At 45.4% G+C, this 20,846-nt stretch overlaps 1 protein-coding gene across 1 annotated transcript in view; it reads right to left on the bottom strand.

Annotated features, from left to right (window-relative positions):
- The window catches only part of UBE2H (ubiquitin conjugating enzyme E2 H), a 67,118-nt gene extending 50,870 nt beyond the window's left edge, over nucleotides 1–16,248 (bottom strand). The window contains exon 1 of the mRNA XM_073652507.1: nucleotides 15,812–16,248. Within this exon, the coding sequence (XP_073508608.1) occupies nucleotides 15,812–15,864 (53 nt within the window). The 5' untranslated portion in view covers nucleotides 15,865–16,248. The remainder of the gene's footprint in view (nucleotides 1–15,811) is intronic.
- Between the last annotated feature and the right edge of the window lie 4,598 nt (nucleotides 16,249–20,846).

Here is a 20,846-nt window from a genome sequence, read left to right as displayed (position 1 = left end):
TACCCCCTGGCGGTTCACGTAGGCTACCGCTACGCGATTGTCCGAGAGGATTTTCACATTCTTGCCTTGTAGAGATACCAGGAAACTGTTTACCGCCTTATCCACCGCCAGTAGTTCCTTCGCATTGGAGGAAAGGATCTTTTCACACTCTGTCCAGGTTCTCCAGACTACCTCTTTCCCTTGATGGTCTCCCCACCCCATGGGACTTGAGTCTGTGGTGATCGTTCGAGTGTTATTAAGAACCCAGGGAACCACCCGAGACAAGTTTGTCTCATCCGGCTACCACTGTAAAGATTCTACTGACCGAGGGGGACAATGACATATTTCCCTCTAAGTGCCCCTTAAGGGAAAATTCACCATGTAACCCAACCCGCTGCAGAACACTGGAATGGTATTGTGCCCATAGTACCGCTGGGAAGCACAATGTCAGGGTACCCAGCAGAGACATTACACCTCTAAGGGACATGGTGGGATTTGCTATAGCTTTTTCCACCAGGGCCCTTAATTTTTCCTATTTTAGATACTGGGAGGTAACATTCCTGAGTTTCTAAATCCAGCATAATCTTCAAAAACTGCTGAACTCTCGTGGGCACTAATCTGGATTTCTCTACATTCAGCAACCAGCCCAGATTTATTTATTTTTTATTTTTTTTTAGTATGGTCATTACGTCCTCTAGGTGTTTACTACATTGGTGGGCCGAATTCCCCACCACTAAAAAATCGTGCAGATAAGGGATAATCAAAATATCATGTTCCCAGATACGAGTCATGACCTCAGCCACTACCTTTGTAAACATTCTAGGGGCTATTTCTAGTCCAAATGGCAGGGCCCTAAACTGGAAATGACCAATTTCCCCATCCATGACTATAGCCATCTAAGGTATTTCTCATATTCCGCATGTATGGTATGAAGAATATTCAAGATAATCCCATGTCAATCAATCATTGTGCCCTGTTTGGCAGGAATTATAGAGATCTTCAATGTACAGTGTAATTCGACACTCCTGCAAGGGAGGGGGCCGAGAGGCAAGGAATGACATACCTCAAAGCAGCTGTGAGCTGCACAGAAAGACCCCCTGTGGACCCCCAAGCCATGCGGTCCTTTGTGTCAGATATAATTCAATACAGAGTTATGGGAATATGATACATCCCAGTGATACACCAAATAGATTTTTGGAAACCCAAAAGAATTGGGAATGTCACCCTGGCTTTCAGCAAAGTCCAGCGTGTAGGGAAAGGGAGATACACGGCACAGCCTTGCAGGGGCCCCTTGGGCCCCAATGCTAGGTACACACGTGTAGCAGGGACCCGGCTGGGTCCGATGACACCAGAACTGGCACCCTAGGACCGTACATTAAGGAGGTATAGCCAGTTTTAGTTTTTGGGAGTTTTTAGCTGAGAGAAACCAGGGGTGGAGACTTAGGCTCAACCAAGGGGCAGTAAGGGGAGTGACCCAGAGAGGTTAAGAGCCCCTGCAGCTAGAGTCCAGTGTCTGTCACTGGGAAGTCACGAGGTTACATTGTGTAGGCAAAGTCCTGCAACAAAGAAAGAGGGCCTCACAAGCCTCCCATGTGGCAGCCCCTCCCCCACAAGCCAGGCCTTTCACCTGACTGGTAATTGAGTCTTAAGGCAGCTTATATCTTTTGCACCACTACTAGTGTGCTTTCATCTCTGACCATTATGTATGTATAACCCATATGTATATATAGTGTAATGTCTAGTGTGCCCTTACAGAGATTAAATATATAATTTAACCTTGGGCTGCTCTTATTTCGATCCATGAACTCCACATCCGTTCGATCCGACGAACACGCCACCGGGCTGGTTTCTAGCCCGATACAAGTCCGTTTTATCTAATAGAAACTGGTGGCAGCTCTCCCAGGCCGACAAGGTTCTGCTTCACTGGAGCTAGTGAAGGAGACTCAGCCTGTCAGGGGTGTGAGCGAGTGTGGTGCCACATCAGTGACTGAGTGGGCCACCTCTTCTCACTTCCTGGTGCCTTCCTGTACCCGTGTGGACGGGGGTGTCTGCGTACAACTGTACCAATCTGACCTTACGCGTCCTCGAGGGGGTGCCGAATGTCACGTTGGTGCAAAGGGCAGATCCGTATCACGTGATCCGTCTGACGTAAAAGTGACGTCAAGCGGGTGGTATATCCATCACAAGTGGTGGCTGCGGTGGGATTCTGCAGGGTCTCTCTGCTGCCAATTCTTCACATATGGATACATGATAATATGCATTTTTTAAATCCAGTACCACCATTAACAGCTAGAAAAAAAGTAGTTTTATTGCTGATCTGAGAGACTTAATTTTAATGGTTTGAACCTTCAGAAAACTATTCAGGGACTTTAAATTGATAATAGTCCTAAAGGAGCAGTCAGGCTTAGATATAAAAAAGAAGGGGGTGTAGAATCCCATCCCTATTTGAAACACCGAGACTTCCACCAGGATGGCCTTCCGAACCAAGTCCAGAACCTCCTTTTGTAGGGCCAATTGCTCTCTCAGGGAGAAATGGACCAAGGTCAACACAAATTTTTTGTGTGGGACTGCCTGGAACTTGAACCTCAGACCTGAATTAAATCAGACTGAGGATCCAGTTACTGGCTGAAATATTTTTCCAGGCAAGGAAGAAGCCGAAAGCCTTCCCCCACCTGGGCTGGGAGTTATTGACTCGGCTTTTGGGGACCCCTAAGAACCGAACAGAAGCCCTCTACCTTTTGCCCTGTGATCTTCCCATTTGTCCCGATCTGGTCTTCTACGGACAAAGCTTTTATACGGAATTATCACCTATATGTAGGCATGGATAAGTTAGGGAAACCCTTTTTCACTTCACCTTTTTCCAGGAGCTCATCCAGAGCCAGACCGAAGAGATACTCCCCCTCACATGAAATAGAGCACAGTCTCGTTCTGGCCTGGATATCTCCCGGCCAACACTTCAGCCACAAGGTTCTACCGGCAGAATTGGAAAGGGGAGGCAAACCTCGCAGCCAATCTGACAGTCTGCCGAGGTATCTGCTAAAAAGGCTGCTGCGCCCTGCATCAGCGCAATGTTGGATAATACTTCTTTTCTTGCCCCCCTCTTTCAGTTGGGATTTTAGCTGCTCCAGACAGATTATGAACGACCTGGTCATGCACGTTGCTGCTACCGCCGGCTTTAAGGCTTCCGCTGTTTTCTCCCAAGTACTCCTGAGAAAGGTGTCCGCTTTCCCATCTAGAGGGTCCTTAAGAGGTCCCATATCAAAGAGTAGCGAGGATTTTCTAGATGCCTTAGTTATCACTACATCTAGTCTTGGGGATTTTTCCCAAAAGGACGAAACTGAATCCTCAAAGGGGTATTTTCTCTTAAAAGAAGAGGGAAGGGAGCCCCTTCCTCTCCGTCCGGTCTTTTCCGCTTCTATTGCATCAGCCCCTGGATCTTGCCATTGACCAGAAAACACCACCTCTTCCTCTGTTCTAGGCCATGAAACCCTGAACTGATTTCTCCAGTCTAGTGTCCATAATAACCATGGTCAAACGGACTGCTTTAACTAGTCCATCAACTTCATTTAATGGAAAACCGTGTCGCTCTGAGCCACTATCCAAGGAAGAGGCCGAAGATGAAGAGCAGTCCGAGTCATACTCTTAGCCTGATGGGAGGGAGACCTGAGAAACTGGAGCAATATCCCCATCACCTTCCTTTTTTAATTTTTTTTTTTTTTTTTTTTTTTTTTTTTAGAAAGGGCCTTGCTGAATTCTGCCTTAACAATGGTTTTTAAACCAGGTGCGAAGCTAGGGGTCTCTTCTGCCTCAGCCTGATTAATACAGGACTGACACAGCCTCTTCAGATAGGAGTCCGCTAATAGGGATTCACACAGCGCACATTCTTTGTGCTTAGATTTAGTAAGGCACCTCTTCCCCTAGTAAAAATAGACAAGAAAGAAGGGACACCCTATTACCAAGTGAACTTCCACAAAGATCATTTACCCTTACGACTCAAATGCCTGGTACCGGTTTGGAGGCAGGACCTTTTTCAGCTGGGATATCGTCCCTGGAGGCTGCAGATTCATCCATCCTGCTGGAGCTCTGCTAACTGGACCTGCTCACAGATCCTCGCCTCTCCGTTGTCTGGCTGCTGCCGCTTACCCGAAGACACTGTCGCTCCTGGGGCTTCCCATGCAGCGGCTGTGGTGGCGGCAACTGCTGTTGCCACCGCAACTGCTGCTCACGCCATTTCCTTACCAATAATAGGGTACAGATGGGGCTGGGAATCCCAGAGCAATGGTGACTCACCATTAAATAGAGGCACCTGCTCCCTGTACCAGAACACTTCCGAGTCACTTCTGCGTTGCTTCCTGAGCTGATGACCCGTCCTCCCATCCGATGCAGAGATCAGGTGCGTCAGACGCAACCCCTGCTGTCCCAGCACACGTTGTCCGCTCTCAGGTGCACGGCACTTCCGGAACCGGCCCATGTGGCTACGGCGGGGGGCCCAGGACACAGCGCCGCTTGCGCAATGCTGGAGCTGCCAGACCCCAGGCAGGGGACGCCGCTCAACAGCTCGATTTACCATTCGGTGCCAGTCCTCTTGAGCGCAAAGTGATGGTTCAGAGTCCTGTGCTGGCCAGGACAGAGAAGGGGTCCCTGCCTATTACCTGGCCGGCACAGGACAGAAGGACGTCTTATTGGGGGAACCTGCTGCAAGCTTACCTGTTGAAGATAATCAGGACAAGGAAACCAACTGAGGCGGGAGAGAGGTGCCACCCTATTTAAGTCTGTAGGTTTCCTGTCCTCTGTGGGCAGATCCCCTCTCTCGCAGTGCTGTCATGGGTGATCAATAAATTCTTCATTTTCTGGAACAATTTGAAGGATGCCAACACTTTCAGCCATAACTGTATATTATCTGGCCACTCCTGTAACATAATATAGGCAGGGCTGACGTATGGGAGCACTCCACCTGGGAACGCTATCCTTATAATGCTAATGGTACAGAGAAAAGGCAGCAGGGGATAGGGTTTCTTCCTACAAACTAGTGCTTGTGGTATATCTGTATAGCCCACTGAAAAGTGAGATTCAGGGTGCGGACATCGACCGAGGCAGATTCTTATTCAGGAGCCCTTAAAAGCGATAAAGAGGTAAACATCCATCGAAGATACAGTGTCCTCTGACAGTAATTAGATATTCCATGTAGCACTGGAGTTTTGAAAAACAGAATGTGCATCTACTGACTAATATCAAAGTATCTGAATTGACTAAAGAATTTCTACAGCAGGCTTCATTCCATCTCATCCAGGGAATACATCTGCCTGTTTCAATACACTAATACAGTAACAGGAACCAAACTCTTTTCCACCCCAATGTTTTAACACCTGCATTACCAAGATTACACAGACTTCAAGCAGACTACGTATCGAGCTTATTCAATTTCAATGTCACTTTAAATTTACAATTTGAAGACTGCATTCACATTTATGTAGTAAGCTTACTGAAAAGGTTTTTCTCATCTAGTCATCCATCAATATATTTTATGCCATCAAGTAATTGCTATAACTGTAACACAGCCTGGCAAGACCTACATTTGCTATACAAGACTTCACAAAAGGACCAAATTCACGCAGCTTGGGAATTCTCCAAATAAAGCTACATTTTAAAAAGGTAACATTTTTGATTCATACAATGGAAACAAAACACCAATAGCTAATAACACAAAGTGAATATTACAAAATTACCAGTTATCTTACCAACCTTAAGGCCCCCTTCACACATCTGTTTTGTATGTCCGTTTGCGCTCCGTTTTTTAAAAAAAGGAAATACGGACATACACACACCCATTGTATTCAATGGGTGTGCGCACATGGTCCATGTGAAAACCCCACGTCAGTTCTTTTTGCGCAGCACGGACAAAATGCGTGCTGCACCCGTGCACACTGATGACATCCATATGTAATAGCATCATAGAATGTTAAGAGTTTGAAGAGACCTCCAGGGTCATTGTGTCCAACCCCCTGCTCAATGCAGGAGTCACTAAACCATCTCAGACAGATGTCTGTCCAGCCTCTGTTTGAAGACTTCCATTGAAGGAGAACTCACCACCTCTTGTGGCAGCCTGTTCCCCTCACTGATCACCCTCACTGTCAAAAAGTTTTTTTCTATTATCTAATCTGTATCTTCTCCCTTTCAGTTCCATCCCATTGCTTCTCGTGTTTCCATGTACAAATGAGAATAAAGCTGATCCCTCTACAGTGTGATAGCTATCTACAAATATCTTAAGGGCTATTAAGTCTCTTCTCAGTCTGAGTCTTCTCTTTTGCAAGCTAAACATTCCCAAATCCTCTAACCGTTCCTCATAGGACATTGTTTGCAGACCGGTCACCATACTGATGCGACCATTCATGTTGCAAACCAGGGGAAAATGAGCTGCAGCCAGCGGCCCCCTGAACTGTGGTGACCTCAGTGAGATGACCACAGTTCAGTGAGAAAATTTTCACGGTGCTAGTGGTGATCTCATGAAGGTAACCCCAATTCACTGTGGGCCGCCGTTGGCGCCATTTGACATATCTATCACGCGCACATGTCACCTTGTACTCTTGAGAGAAACGTAGGTCATGCTGACCACATGGTTTCTGTAACAGTGTTATCAACTGCACAAGCCCAACAGACATACATGGCTAGGTCCTGGTGTAACTGTTCAGATCAGTGTGCATACTGATAACAGCAGTTTACCATGCACTATTGACACCAGTACTTAAGGAATTTGAGAGAGGGAGAGTGCTCCTTCTGTCAACCCATTAGCTCCACTGTGTGATTGTGCAGTGCCAATGGGATGCTATAGCAATGAAAAGCTTGACATAGGCTTTTGGATCTGCCATACACCACAGTCAATCAGATCCCACTGTAGGTAGGGTCTGATAGGCTGTCAAACACTAACAGGACAAAGTAATACACTACATTACTTAAAGGGGTTGTGACACCATAAACAATACACTTGACTAAGCATAAAAGGTGGAAATAAATGGCTTTGTAATTTACAGTTATTAAAAAGTATGCTCCATTTTAAAAATAACATGCTTTCATCTGCTGAAGTATGCCCCCTGGCGTTATTCCATTCCGGCCTCTCAGTGGCCGATAATGTGCAGTTCCTGTCATCATAACAGTTCCCCCCAACTCCCCACCCCTAGTGTGCACAACGTATGCTCCCTGCGCTTACACAGGTCTGACAGCGAGCACAGGGGGCAGATAGCTGAAGCACGGAAGCGTGTCAGTGCTTGTTCCCCCCGCACTCACAGGTCTGACCTCTGGATGAGATCGTTCTGCTTCATATGCAGACGGTCAGACCTGTGTGAGCGCAGGGAGCATACGTTGCGCACACTGGGGGTGGAGAGTTGGGGGGGGGGTTGGAACTCTTCCGATGACAGTAACTGTGCATGCTCGGCTAGCTGATCGGCCGCTGGAATGGAATAACGCCAGGGGGCATAATTCAGGAGATGAAAGCTTATTTTTTGAATGGAGCATAATTTTTAATAAATGTCAATTACAAAACCATTTATTTCAACATATTCTGCTTAGTTAAAAGTATTCTTTATGGTGGCACAACCCCTTTGAGTAGGTCAGTTAATTACCCATGCAACAAGTGAGGAGGGAGCTAGTAAGTATCATAAAAGAAAAGTTATTTTAAAACGATTTTAGAAAAATATTTAAAAAACACTTTCTCCCAAATCCCAATTTTCCTAATAAAAAAGGGTTTAATCTTTGGAAACACATATGTACCTAAAAAGTCACATTTGATAGTTTCACACATCTGTAATAATGTATAGTACAACTGTATCATTTATCACGCACTGATGAGTGCAAAAATAAATAAAAAAATCAATGCTAGAATTCCCATTTTTATTCATCCTACATCACAAAAAAAAACAGTGTTCAGAAAGTTGTATATATCCCAAAATTTTACCAGTAAAACTACAGCTCTTCATGCAAAAAAATTCTCAAAGCCTTATCAACGAAGAAAAAAAATGAAAGCCTTAAGACTCAGACTGATGCAAAAAAATAAAATATATTTCCTGTGCAACTGAAAGTATAATTTAAAAAAAAAATTACCGTATATGAAGTGGATATCACTGTAATCTTACCAACAGAAGAAAAAAATGCAAAAAAAAATCCAGAAGCTTAATGATCAGGTGAAAACTACAACTTTTCCCACACGAAAAACCTCTCATACAACTATTTACAGTAAAATAAAATGAGCAATTTTTTTTTATTTTTTACGCAAAAATAAACCACACACACTCTAAATTGGGTATTGTTATTTTAGCATCGACCTGCAAAAATGAAGTTTATATGTCAGTTATACTAAATAGTAATTTGTGTTTAAAGGAGAACTCCCATGAAAATATTTATTCACTAAACCTGTGTGAATATATCTGTAGTGTAGAGCAGGTGTATTAATATATTCACCAATCGCAGTCTTCTCCGGTGTCCACCGCTGATCTGGTCCTCTTGAGATGCGTGACTGATGTTCCCACTCTCTGGCTCACATAGGGATTTTTGTAAAAGTGACTTCCGGCAAACAAAATATAGGCCTACAGAGCCTTGGTCTCAGAAGAGGACCAGAGATGTACGCCGGAGAAGACGGCGGTCGGCAAGTATGTTAATAAACCTACACTACATACATGAATTGTAAAGCGCTGCAGGATATGCTGGCGCTATATAAATAAAGATAACAATCAACATTATTATTATTATTATTTTACCTTCACAAGGGTTTAGCCCATATAAACTTTGAACTGAATGTTACTTTAAGTAGAGTAAAAATATTCAGGAATTGCTGATTCTTTTCTACATTTCATCGCCACAAAATTGTTGTATGCACTAGAAAATGCTACTATAAGCCTATAACTTATCATGCAAAAAGGAGGCCCACACATAGCTTCAGTCCCAAAAAAATATTGTATAGCTTATGGCTCTCAAAATATGGCAACAAATGAAAATTATTCTAATCCAGAAAAACTCAAACAGAAATTAACCCATTTGTTATCGCCATAATCCTGCTGATGCACAGAACAGTTAACATCTTTGTGCAGCATGTGAATAACATAAAATTTAAAATATCAAAGTTAGAACTGCAGAATTGATTTTTTTAAACACACTTCAGGCCTATCCCTGATATAGATGGCACACGCCGCCGAGCTCAGGAATTGGCTGTAGTTGTGATGAGAGTTGCCAACATGACGTCACCACTGCAGCCAGAACACTCAGACCAAAGCAGTGACTTAGAACCCAGCGAGGGCGAGTGCCTGATCTTTTGTTAGGATATGTATATAAAAGCATATAAGGTCCACTTTTCTTAAAGTGGAAAACCCCTTAATTAATCCATCTTTGTATTACAAGGTGTGCAATTTTTTTTACAAAAGTACTCCCATGAAAATGTTTGTCTTTTATTCTCTTTGCACCCGTTGCTTACACAATGCATATCTTAATATAATTACCAGTTGCTGCCTTCTGTTGTCAGCAGCGTTCAGGTCCTCTTCTGAACCACAATTCAGACTAGCTACTGTACATACCAAGGGAGAAAACATTTTGGATCTTACATTACTAGCTACAACCATGATATGGGGTAGTTTGGAGAGCATCAATCAAGACCCTCCCGAAGTGCCTACAGAACATGTAGCTGGACTGGTTCTAGTATGAGGCACCACCTTGATGACTGGAGCCAGGTTAGTGGAATCACAATTATGGTACATTAAAACTTGGTTTTGCATTTAAAGCTTTAATTGTTAAGGACAACAAAAGGACAGTATTAATGCAAGTAAAGGGCATAATAATGGGAAGCTGGAGGTTTAGAAGGAAAAGTCTTTGACATCATGTCTCCATTATAGAAGTTTGGCTTATATGTATATGTGGCTACTCACTGTGGAGATACCTTGTCCTTTATTCAGACAATCCATTCAATTCAATTGGCAATATGCAATGCGCAATTTCATCTACGGTAGAACTATACCGACACCGAACACTTTCAACCAGGTGTTCCCACATATTACAGATGATCACAAGGAGTACCAGCAGCAGGGAAGCTTTGTAAGAAGGATCCGTTGACAATCAGTTGACCACAAATGGAGATTGTCCAAAGCAGACAACTATTTAAACATGTTAATCATGGATGGATGGATGCCCCACACCTAGGGATTTATATCAATACACATTAAGAGACTGTGGGTTTGGCAAACCTTGCATAGCACAGGGGTAGGACATTTAGTGGTTCGGGACCATCCATATTAAAAAAGGTACACCCTGATGTGGTTGGATGGCTTTTTCCCCCCTTTGATAAAAAATAAATAAATAAATAAAAATCGTTAACCAAGTACCATACATTTTTTAACGTTTACAGAAATCTTGTAGTTCCTGTATTCATTAATCGCAGTGTGACGCATCGTGTCTATATACGATTATTCTACAAGTCTGCTCAATTATGGCAATTCATATATCGATACTTTTACTACTACTTTTGTACAATAAATACACCTTGAAAAAAAATAGTTTTTGTGTCACCACATTCTGAGAGCCGTACGTTTTACAATTCTCCATTAATGGAGCTGTATAAGGGCTTATTTTTTGCATGACATGTTTTCAGTGGTACTATTTTCTGGTCCATACAATCTTTTCATTACAGTTTTGGAGGTAAAGCATACAAAAACAGCAATTCTGGACTTTGTTTTGCTTTTCTAAAGACTGTTCACTATTCAGTTTAATTTACATATTAACTTTATATAAATAGGTTATTGTCATTATTGTATCCATCCACAGAAGTTTTTTTTTTTATGTTTTAGTAACAAGAGAAAAACAAATTAAATTTAAGATAACTAAACCAGAGATTTTTTTTTTCTTTTGGAGGGGGCAGTTGTCATTCTGTTACCTGTAAAAGTTTTATTCTTCCATAGACAGTTGTATGGGTTTTTTTTTTTCCCACAAGTGTCACTTTTATTGTCACTTTACTACTTTTGCACAATAAAATTACCTTTTTAACAAAGATATTTTGTTGCAGTTTGGTGTCAACAGTGGGATACTACTCAGCCCAGCAGATCTGGTGGAGCTGCAAGGGGACTGGTGTTAGCACATACCGTCCAAAGGGCTCCACAACCAGGGAGGTATAGCGACAGACCCAGCAGACCATAGGTGAGGCATACACAGCGGGTTTCGGATGCTACCGTGTCCAACCCCACCAGCCCGGCCTTGGGAACAGGACTGGAGAGGATATACAGCAGCAACAAGAAACTGCAACTACAGGAGCTGTGCCAGCTTCAACGGATTGAATACCAGGCACTCATGGGATTTAATTCAGGAAACACAGGATGCGGAGGACGGCATGTGTGGACGCAATGGATACGAGTCTGTTCTCGTCAATTACGTATGGAGTTTATTCGCAAGGAAGACATGAAATATGCTCTGAGGAAACTGGATGATGCAAAGTTTTGTTCTCATGAAGGTGAGACCTGTTACATTCGTGTCTGTGCTTAAAGACATGCTAATGGGCTGTCCCCAATAAGTGGAGAAGGATGATTGGGATCCTATCATGTCTGGCTAATTAAGATGGGGGAGCAATGTGATGAAACAGCTTCTACTCTTAATCAGCCAGACATCTAGATTAGTTAAGCCAAGAGAAATACACTATTGTTCGGACGCAAGCCACTGAATGGGTGTCACTGGATGTAATGTGAAAGCACCCTTATAACACAGCGCTTCTACAATAGGGCTGTGTATTACACTATCCTGTCAGTGCTTAAGTGAGGCATCACCTCGCGAACGGTAAACCTGGCTGGAGGCCTGTGTCAGGCAATAAACTGCCATAGCAATCCATCAGCACCCCTCAATCACTCTGCAGGGGTACTGATGAGATGACAGAGGGAGCAATTTCCCTTTGATGTGGTTAACAACTAGGATCGGCAAGAAACCCAATCCTAGCAGTTAAAGCAGAAGCCCAGCTGGGTAACAACTTTGAAGACCCAGCTGGTATACGCAGAGGTCAATGCTTGGTCTTGGTTTGTATAGCAACCATGAGCACTCCACGATCGTGCTGCGTAGGGTGCCGATGGGCTGACAGGGAGCGATTTCATTTAACAATGCATATGCAGCTGTCAATATGGCAGCAGCATATGCGGCATTAAACTGCAAGGATCAACAAGAATGTTGATCCTAGCAGTTACAGCAGGAGCCCAGCTGTGTAACAGCCTGCAAAACCCTCCGGGCATACCCAGAAGTCAATGCTTGGCCTTTATTTGCATAGGGGTAGGGGGAGCAATGGGGTAAGAGGAAGTCTTTTACCTCTCACAACCATTGAATGCGGCTGTCGCTACTGACCGTGGAATATAGAGTGTTAAACACCCTGGATTGGTGCCGACTGCAACCCTTACTGCTGCTGTAGGAGCTCAGCTATCAGTTAAGCAGAGCTTCAGACGCTGATCAAGTGGGCACAAGCTTCTGCACCCACATGATCCCCATGATGCACCCATACCTCATGGGTACCTCAAATGTCGAGAAGGAGTTAAAGTGTTTTTCTTGGCATATAATATTGATTGCCAATCTTGAAGATAGGCTATCAATAAAAGATTGGTGAAGGTCTGACAGGAAGCACTGCCACACCTCCACCGATCAGCTGGACATCTCTAGTCAATGTGTAGCAACCGCTGCCAGGCACTGAAAATTGTACGAGTTGATCTACACTATTCGGAAGTGGCCACAAGACATTGCACAGGTCATCATATTATAAGTGGAGAATATCTGGTTTCTGGAAGATAAAGTTTTCCCTTGGGAATGAAGATTGTACATTTTTGTGCAACCCAGACAAAAAAAATATGCACACATATAAATTTCATGGAAATTGCTGTATCTGTTCTAAATGTAACCCTCCTTGTTTCAACAGGTGTCACACAGCTGAATACTGTATACCATGTGGCTGTGGCCTAAAACCCATCAGCTTTCTCAGCATGTTGGAGGTGGCAAAAAACAAACCTGCCAGGTCAGCCAACCATCTAATGTGTATGGGAGCCTCCCTACTCACTCCTGGCATGGCATACTATGTAGAGGGGGACATAAAGATCAGGCGGATGGCATTCAATCAACCAATCCTTTTGTTCGGCGGTGAGGGGAGATAAGCCAGATAGTTCTAGAAGTGTCGTCTTAGCTGAGGACTCCTCTGTATGGGGAAGCTGGGAGATATAGCGGCCAGCCAAGTTATCGTTTCATTGACACCTATCTAATGTGCATGGCGAGCTTAAATCATGCAAGACTCGGAGGGTATAAACATCATGCCACGTGAGGTCTCTGCCCTTGTAAAAGTTGGTCACAAAGTATTACCACACACTAAAGATGCCCATAAACATAAAACGCTCTCATCAGACCCCGAACCATGTTTATAAGGCACCTCAACTATCTCATAATTGGTATTAGAATGAACTAAAATGGAGCTAGATGGATTTGAACATACATAAGCCAATCATGCATGTTTATGGGAGGAAAAAAAATCCTTTTTTTGCAGAGCAGAAAAAAAAACTCTATAATTACAGAGAGGTACAAAACAAACACTCAAACTACAATAAAAACACACTATGATCATGGACGATACATAATTGCTCCATGTCAATCACTGCATACAAAACGCAAATAAATTATTGGTTTTAATTTCCAATTGCACCAAGGTAACAACATGCAATCATCACATCAGAGCTGAAGGGTCCTCACAATGTGTAAACTAAAACGGCAACCAGAAAAATAAAGTGAAGCTAAGGTCATTACTCGGCAACACCAGATGACTTCCCAACTATGTACACAGCCTGCATGGCTAGTCTGCCCTATACACAGAACAGCTTCCTTTGTCACCGATCAGCTGTTTGCTTGGCCCTCCTCTCTCCCTACTTCCGGGTAGTAACAGAGCAGCCAATAATATGACAGCAAGCTGACAAAACAAGCAGCTCAGCACTCCAGCTCTGCTCTAGTAATATGCAACAGTTTAAGAGGAGAGGAAGTCAGAGAAGGGGGTAGGGGCTACATATTTACAGCAGATACTGGCAAGGCCCTTTAAACCTTAGATGTGACCTCTTCCCTACATAGGTGCTGAACTTGGAGAAACTTTTCTCCTGAACAAGATGCATCTTCTCAGCTCCATGACAGAAAACAAGGAAGCCCAAACAAAAACAAAACAAACTTCTTAAGCCCGACAAGAAACCTAAGCCAAGAATAATGTCATAAGTAATAGGCATAAAAATAGGGCCAGCTGTAGGGAGGGGGAATGAAAATCAGTGACTCACAATTTCTGGTGGCTGGTTGTCATTACCAAGCCCTAAACATTTCCACCTCAGTATTAAAACAGCTCCTAAAAAGGTAACCATACATTAACCCTTCCCTACCAGGCTGGACACTATTCACGTAGACTATAAAAATTTATTTCCTAAAATATAACTCCTGGATCAGAACTACGGCTGAATTTAGGCTTGGATGCTTAACGTAGGCTTGAGGAGACTGGAGGGTCACATTCCTCCTTTGCTTCACCAAACATATTCAACAAAACTCCCTTTCACAGCAAAAAACCCACCACCTTCATTTCTTTGGAGCAAAACAAACCTATAGTGTCCTCTCCCACTTTATACACTGGGGCAAATGGACTTCCAGCAAAATAAAAGGGTGGAGAGGAATAACATTCATACAAAACAGCTTCTGAGCCATTCCCCCCCCCCCCCCCTTCCTTTAGCACAGCCCCCTTAAAGCCATTGGTGCCAGACAGACCCCTAGGCAGCATACAAGGTCTGCAATCTTAGATACCAAAGTTAACTTTGAACACCCCAGGGAAGGAAGGAAGGGGGGGGGGGGGGTGTTCGATATGGGAAAGCTACTTAATGCAGGCCCAAATGCTCCTATACACAAAAAGATACAGCGTAAAGAATAATCTCCATGTATAATGTATAGTAGAGACCGGTGACCATTCTTTACCGGAGATCCTGCATTGCAGACCTGAAAAGTCCAATAGGATTCTGTGTGTTCATTTAATGTAATGACACTTTCAGAAATCATTGTGTCTGAAGCTAGAAATGAACAAAGAAGCAGCCGTGTAGTCTAAAAGCCTCTCGCCCAAACGGTGCGTGAAAGCACCAATGTACCCTGTGGTTAGCAATCTAATTTAAGCTCTGGGGTGAAGAACCTGCAGATCAGCGAGAAATCTGTTTTATTAATCTACAACAGAGACTAAGGAGAAAGGATCAGCAATGGGGGCCTGATCCAGTTCTGATGTGACAACAGCCTTTTGTGTGCTGCCTTACAACAAGAAAAACCACCAGGACAGAAATAAGGCGAGTGCGTCCAGCCCTGATGACACAACGTGACTGACACAACAGATTATTAATATAGGACGTGTCACACAAGGCAGGGGGCAGCTCACACCAACAAGTAGGTCTTGACAGCTCTTAAAGGGACAAAGCAAAGTGCTGGAAGTACAAAGATCAGCTTATGGAAATGGTCACAAGAAAGCAGCTCAACACAAACCAGGCAGATCTCCAGATCTGTCACCCCCACCCAATATAATCTAATGGGCCCAAGAGCCATGGCAGCCCTGGGGCTGAGCAGCCTTGTAATCAGAGCCCCTGAATAGGAAGACACATATACAGTATATAGAATATATACAGTGTGCCCCATCCCCCAGCACTGGGAGCACATAGGACACGTAGACTACATAGCTACACTCCACCACTGCTGTCCAGCAGCCATGACAAGGTAAGATGGCAGCCACAATGAAGCTTTCCCAGCCGCAGTCCTCACACCGCCCCCCAGATCCCCAGCACCCCGAGAAGGATACAGTTTGACCACATCCGTGTCCATCCGCCTCTTGCCCGGGCTGGGAGATGACATGGCTTCAGCTCCCCCCCGGGGTCTCCCTCTCGGCTGGCCGCAGTGCTGAGGACTGGAAAATAGGCTCGTCGTTGACACAGAAAGCTGGACTTATTTTTCTCTCCCCCGGGCTCGGCAAACCGGAGCTTTAGTCTCAGTCGGTGTTTATATATGTGACTGAGGGGTCGGGCCTCACTGTCGCTTCCCCCTGGACCCCGCTGTCGGTGTTGTCAGCGCCGCCGACGTCTTCGCTCTCCGGGGGACTCCCCTCCAAACACGTAAATAATACAACCGACTACGCGAACCGCTGTCACGTGACCTCGCCAAATAATGACGCGCCGGTCGCGGAGGAAGACTTAAAAACAGAGAAGGGAGAGGAGGAGTCAAACTAGATGGGCGGAGTGATCTATAGTGAGTTCCAAGCCTCGCTCTGGACTTAAGGGACTACCTGTTTTCTAGTCGGCTTCTATGTGAGCGAGGAACATTTGGCGGCTGATATCGAAGATGGCGTTAAAGGGAGACACGAAGCCTTATGGGAGTTGTAGTCAGTTTGTTTGTGGCTGCAAGACTGTTTGTTTCTCTCACTGAGTGAAATAAAGTGAGCAGGTGGGAGCTTGCACTGTCAGCACTGCTCCCCAATAGTGCAAGCAATGAATTTCCACCTGGGTCTCAGTTTTTAGTGTAAGCATAAGGCCGCAGCCCCTCTATCAGTATTTGGTCAGTATTTTTTCTCAGGAGTGGGAGCCAAAACCAAGAGTGGGTGATAAATGCAGAATTGGTGACTTGTTTCTTTTATACCTTTTCTCTGATTGTTCCTCACCGGGTTTTGGCTCCTGAGAAAGAATACTGACCAAATACTGGTAGTGGGGCCGTGGACTAACAGTGGTGTATGACAGGAGGCCGGTTATAGTAAGGAGGTTATGAATTTGCATAAAATAAATATCTAGAGCAGGGCGGAGATAGCATTGGTGCAACTGTGCAGCCACACAGGGACCCAGGAGGTAAGGGGCCACCACCACCTCCAAAGCAGGTAGAATCGTGCATTATAATGAGCTACTGGGCCCATATATTGCTCTTGCACAGGGGCCCACTCCTGACTGTCCACCGGTGGTCTAGAGCAGAGGTCCCCAACCGCCGGTCCGCAGACCAGGACCGGGCCGTTGGGGTTTTTCAGCCGGTCCGCGGGGAGAGGGGGCCCCTCCAGCCTCCAGCAGGGCCGCCATCAGGGCATGACTGCCCTGACTCCAGTATGGGGCCCGGCCGGTAGGAGCCCCCTCGGAGCCCCCCTCTTGTGCGTCTCTCTCCTCATGGGGCCCCCGGCCGCATGCTAAGCGCCGGGACATCTTAGCGCTGCGCTGCTGCGGCAGCACCTTCATGATTCCCCTGACTTCCGGTCATGTGACGGCGCCGTCACATGGCCGGAAGTCAGGAGAACCTGGTGTCAGCGATTTGGACGAGCGCCAGGATTCTGCAGGGATCGCATGGGGGTAAGTATAACAAGTTTTATTTTTTTTTAAATACAATTAACTAGGAGTGGGGGGAATGGGAGATGCACATGGGGGGAGGGGAGAGATGAGAGATGCACATGGGGGAGGGGAGAGATGAGAGATCCACATGGGGGGGAGGGGAGAGATGAGAGATGCACATGGGGGAGGGGAGAGATGAGAGATCCACATGGGGGGAGGGGAGAGATGAGAGATGCACATGGGGGGAGGGGAGAGATGAGAGATGCACATGGGAGGGAGGGGAGAGATGAGAGATGCACATGGGGGGAGGGGAGAGATGAGAGATGCACGGGGGGATGAGAGATGCACGGGGGGGTGAGAGATGCACGGGGGGATGAGAGATGCACGGGGGGGATGAGAGATGCACGGGGGGGATGAGAGATGCACGGGGGGGATGAGAGATGCACGGGGGGGTGAGAGATGCACGAGGGGTGGATGAGAGATGCACGAGGGGTGGATGAGAGATGCACGGGGGGTGGATGAGAGATGCACGGGGGGGTGAGAGATGCACGGGGGGGATGAGAGATGCACGGAGGGGATGAGAGATGCACGGGGGGGATGAGAGATGCACGGGGGTGAGCTGCACATGGGGGGGTGAGAGATGCACATGGGGGGGTTATGTTTACATAACTTTGTTGCCTTATGAAGGGCGGGGGGGGCCCCCAAAAATTTCTTGCACAGGGGCCCACTACAGTCTGTGTCCGCCCCTGGGATGAAGTAAATGCAGCTGAACAGCAGCTGTCAGGACAGCTGCCCTGTCCTGCTGCAGGGCGTGATGGGGCCTCAGTGATGCGGCTCCTGGCACAGCACATTATGTGGGGCTCCTGGCATAGCTCCTGGCGGGGACCTGGTCTACACTATATGATAAGTATGCACTAAACTCCAAATCCCTCCATTACCCCGCCCCCATATGACCAAAGCCCTGCCCACCCCACCCCCTCCTTGCTGGGCCATGGAAAAATGATCTTGCTTCAAGCCGGTCCCTGGTGCAAAAAAGGTTGGGGACCACTGGTCTAGAGGTAACAAACTACATATAGCAGATGACATGGAAACAGCTCTTGGGGTATGTACACACAATGCCTTAAAAGGAATCTGTCAGCAGGTTATTGCCTTATAATCTGAGAGCAGCATAATGAAGTGACAGAGACCCTGATTCCAGCAATGTGTTACTGTTTGCTGTAGTTTTGATAAAATCACTGTTTTGTCAGCAGGAGATTATCATTCGAGGACTAGTAAACCTGCTGCCTGGTAGTCCAGCACATTCATGAGCCCTGTATAACCCTGCACACCACTGATTGGCAGCCTTCTGCGTACACTGTGCATGGGCAGAAAGCTGCAAATCAGTGGTGGGTGGAATAATAGAGAGCTCAGCATTCAGTACTGGAGTAGATAATACAATGGTTTCTTCAAAAATGCATTAACCAGCCCAGTAACTGACATATTACGGGATCAGAATCTCTGCCCTTACATTTTGCTGCTCTCTGATGGGATAGCAAAGACCTGGTGACAGATTCCCTTTATTTTCGAAGGTGGACCCACAGAAGTTTTCTTAGGCTAAGCCCCTTCAGGAAGAAGCTAGCCGTCTTTTCCTTGAAGCTGCTTCACGGACAGCTCTGCTGTCATTTATGCAGTGGCACTGCCACTGTTGTTTTTTCCTTATACTTTCAAAGAGTCGGGGGCTTCCGAACGAAGACACCTGAAGAATAAGCTTGCTACTTTTAATTGCTTCATGGTTTTTGAAGCTGCTAAAAGAAGTAACAATAGGCTGAACATGTGTTCTGCAATGTCGTTTTTACATTGCTGTGCACTTCGTTCATTTTTCCGGCAGTGTAAAAACACGAGTTTTCTAGTGAAAAGTAATTTGGATTGCGAACCCCAGTGGGGATCCATAAGGTGCCCATACACAATAGACTTAGGCCAGCAGAACCCATTACATGAGACCATCTATTCTGTATAGTGCCTCCCAGCTCTTCCCTTACAGACGATGTCGAGGGGAAAAAAAATAATCAGGCATGTTGCATTTCAGCACCGATCCTTTTGTTCTCAGGGTAGATAAGTTACCATCAGCTTTCTTCACTCTCTACTTCGAAAACACATTTGCTCTTTGAACTAACCATGTGTTAAGAATGTTGTAAGGGGTTTAAACGAAATAGTTGTTGGCTGAATGCACAGTCACTATTGAAGGTGACTAACGCTGCTGGGAGAAAATGAACTTTATTCTCCCCAGCAGCGTTCCCGTTTCAGTCAGGAGGGCGGCGACGGCGCAGGTTCAGTCACCACTCTATGTATACAGAGCTGCCGTTGTAACCGCGCCCATGGAACTGACTGACAGCCGGCCCCAATGCAGAGGGAGTGTCAGTCAGGGCCGGGAGCGCGGATACACCGCCTCTCTGTATACCCAGAGCTGTGATTGAACCGGCGCCGCTTCCGTGACTGAAACAGAAATGCTGCTGGGCAGAATAATGTTCATTTTCTCCCCACAGCGTTAGGCTATGTGCAGACGCCGGGCAATATTATAATGCTATTAACCTCATATCTGCAGATTAATAGCATTTTTTCTGGTGACCGGTTCCTTGTAAATCATTGTCAGCAGCACATCGTCTTGTAGAATGGCAATGGCAATGTATATGCTGTATGGGGACAGAGCAGTTGTATTTACAGTTCACTGTTTTTTTCCTCATACAGTATGTGTCAGTCCATGTGAACAGGCCATTACCACATTACTGAACATTGATTGATTTGTATATAGTCGATCTCAGTTTGTTTATGGGCTGAAATTAGCCTATACTAGTGGCCTTCAATTTACCTAACCATTTCCTTGAGTCTGTCAACAAGGCCAACTAGAGATCTTATTAACAATACACATAAGACTAATGTCGGCTGAACCCTCCGATATCGTCGGGTTTGGCTGACTGTGTAAGCGCTGCTGTGTATAGGATAGTTGTCTGAATTGGCCATCGGCTGAAGCATTGTTCGGCCGACAGCTATCTAATGTGGACTGCCAGCCTTATTCTGATCTGTACCCTCCTGATTTTTAAGTGTGCCCCAGAAAAATAAGCTATTCAGAGATGCCTATGTAATTTTGAATTACACTGATATAATAGTCTTAAAAGTTTAATTTAGGTTAACCAAATCATCTGTAATCTACATCTGTCCTCCACTATGTATTTACTCCTTATCTACAGCAATAACACCAGATTGTTCCCTTGTTATTGTACCCAGCAATATCTGCATTGTGACACTTTTAATGTAGGTACCTGTGTTAACATTAGCTTGGGTTCAGAGTCCTATAAGATTAAAAGAAACCTGTCAGGCCATTTATGCTGCCAAAATCGCGGGCAGCATACATCTCAACCTGGATGCACGATTGCAGCCAGGTATGTTTTTCTCTGAAAAGCATTTTTGTTGCAGAAAAAAATTTGTTTGAAGATCTGGCCGGGAACCATAGCCGAAGACAAGTCTAGTCGAGTTCCGCCTCTGGCCGGCTCTTCCCAGTGC

The sequence above is a fragment of the Phyllobates terribilis genome, unplaced genomic scaffold, assembly GCF_046119375.1.
Source record: "Phyllobates terribilis strain yellow unplaced genomic scaffold, ASM4611937v1 Scaffold_11__3_contigs__length_659146591, whole genome shotgun sequence".
Taxonomy (NCBI): Eukaryota; Metazoa; Chordata; class Amphibia; order Anura; family Dendrobatidae; genus Phyllobates; species Phyllobates terribilis.
This window is presented reverse-complemented; position numbering and strand designations above follow the sequence as displayed.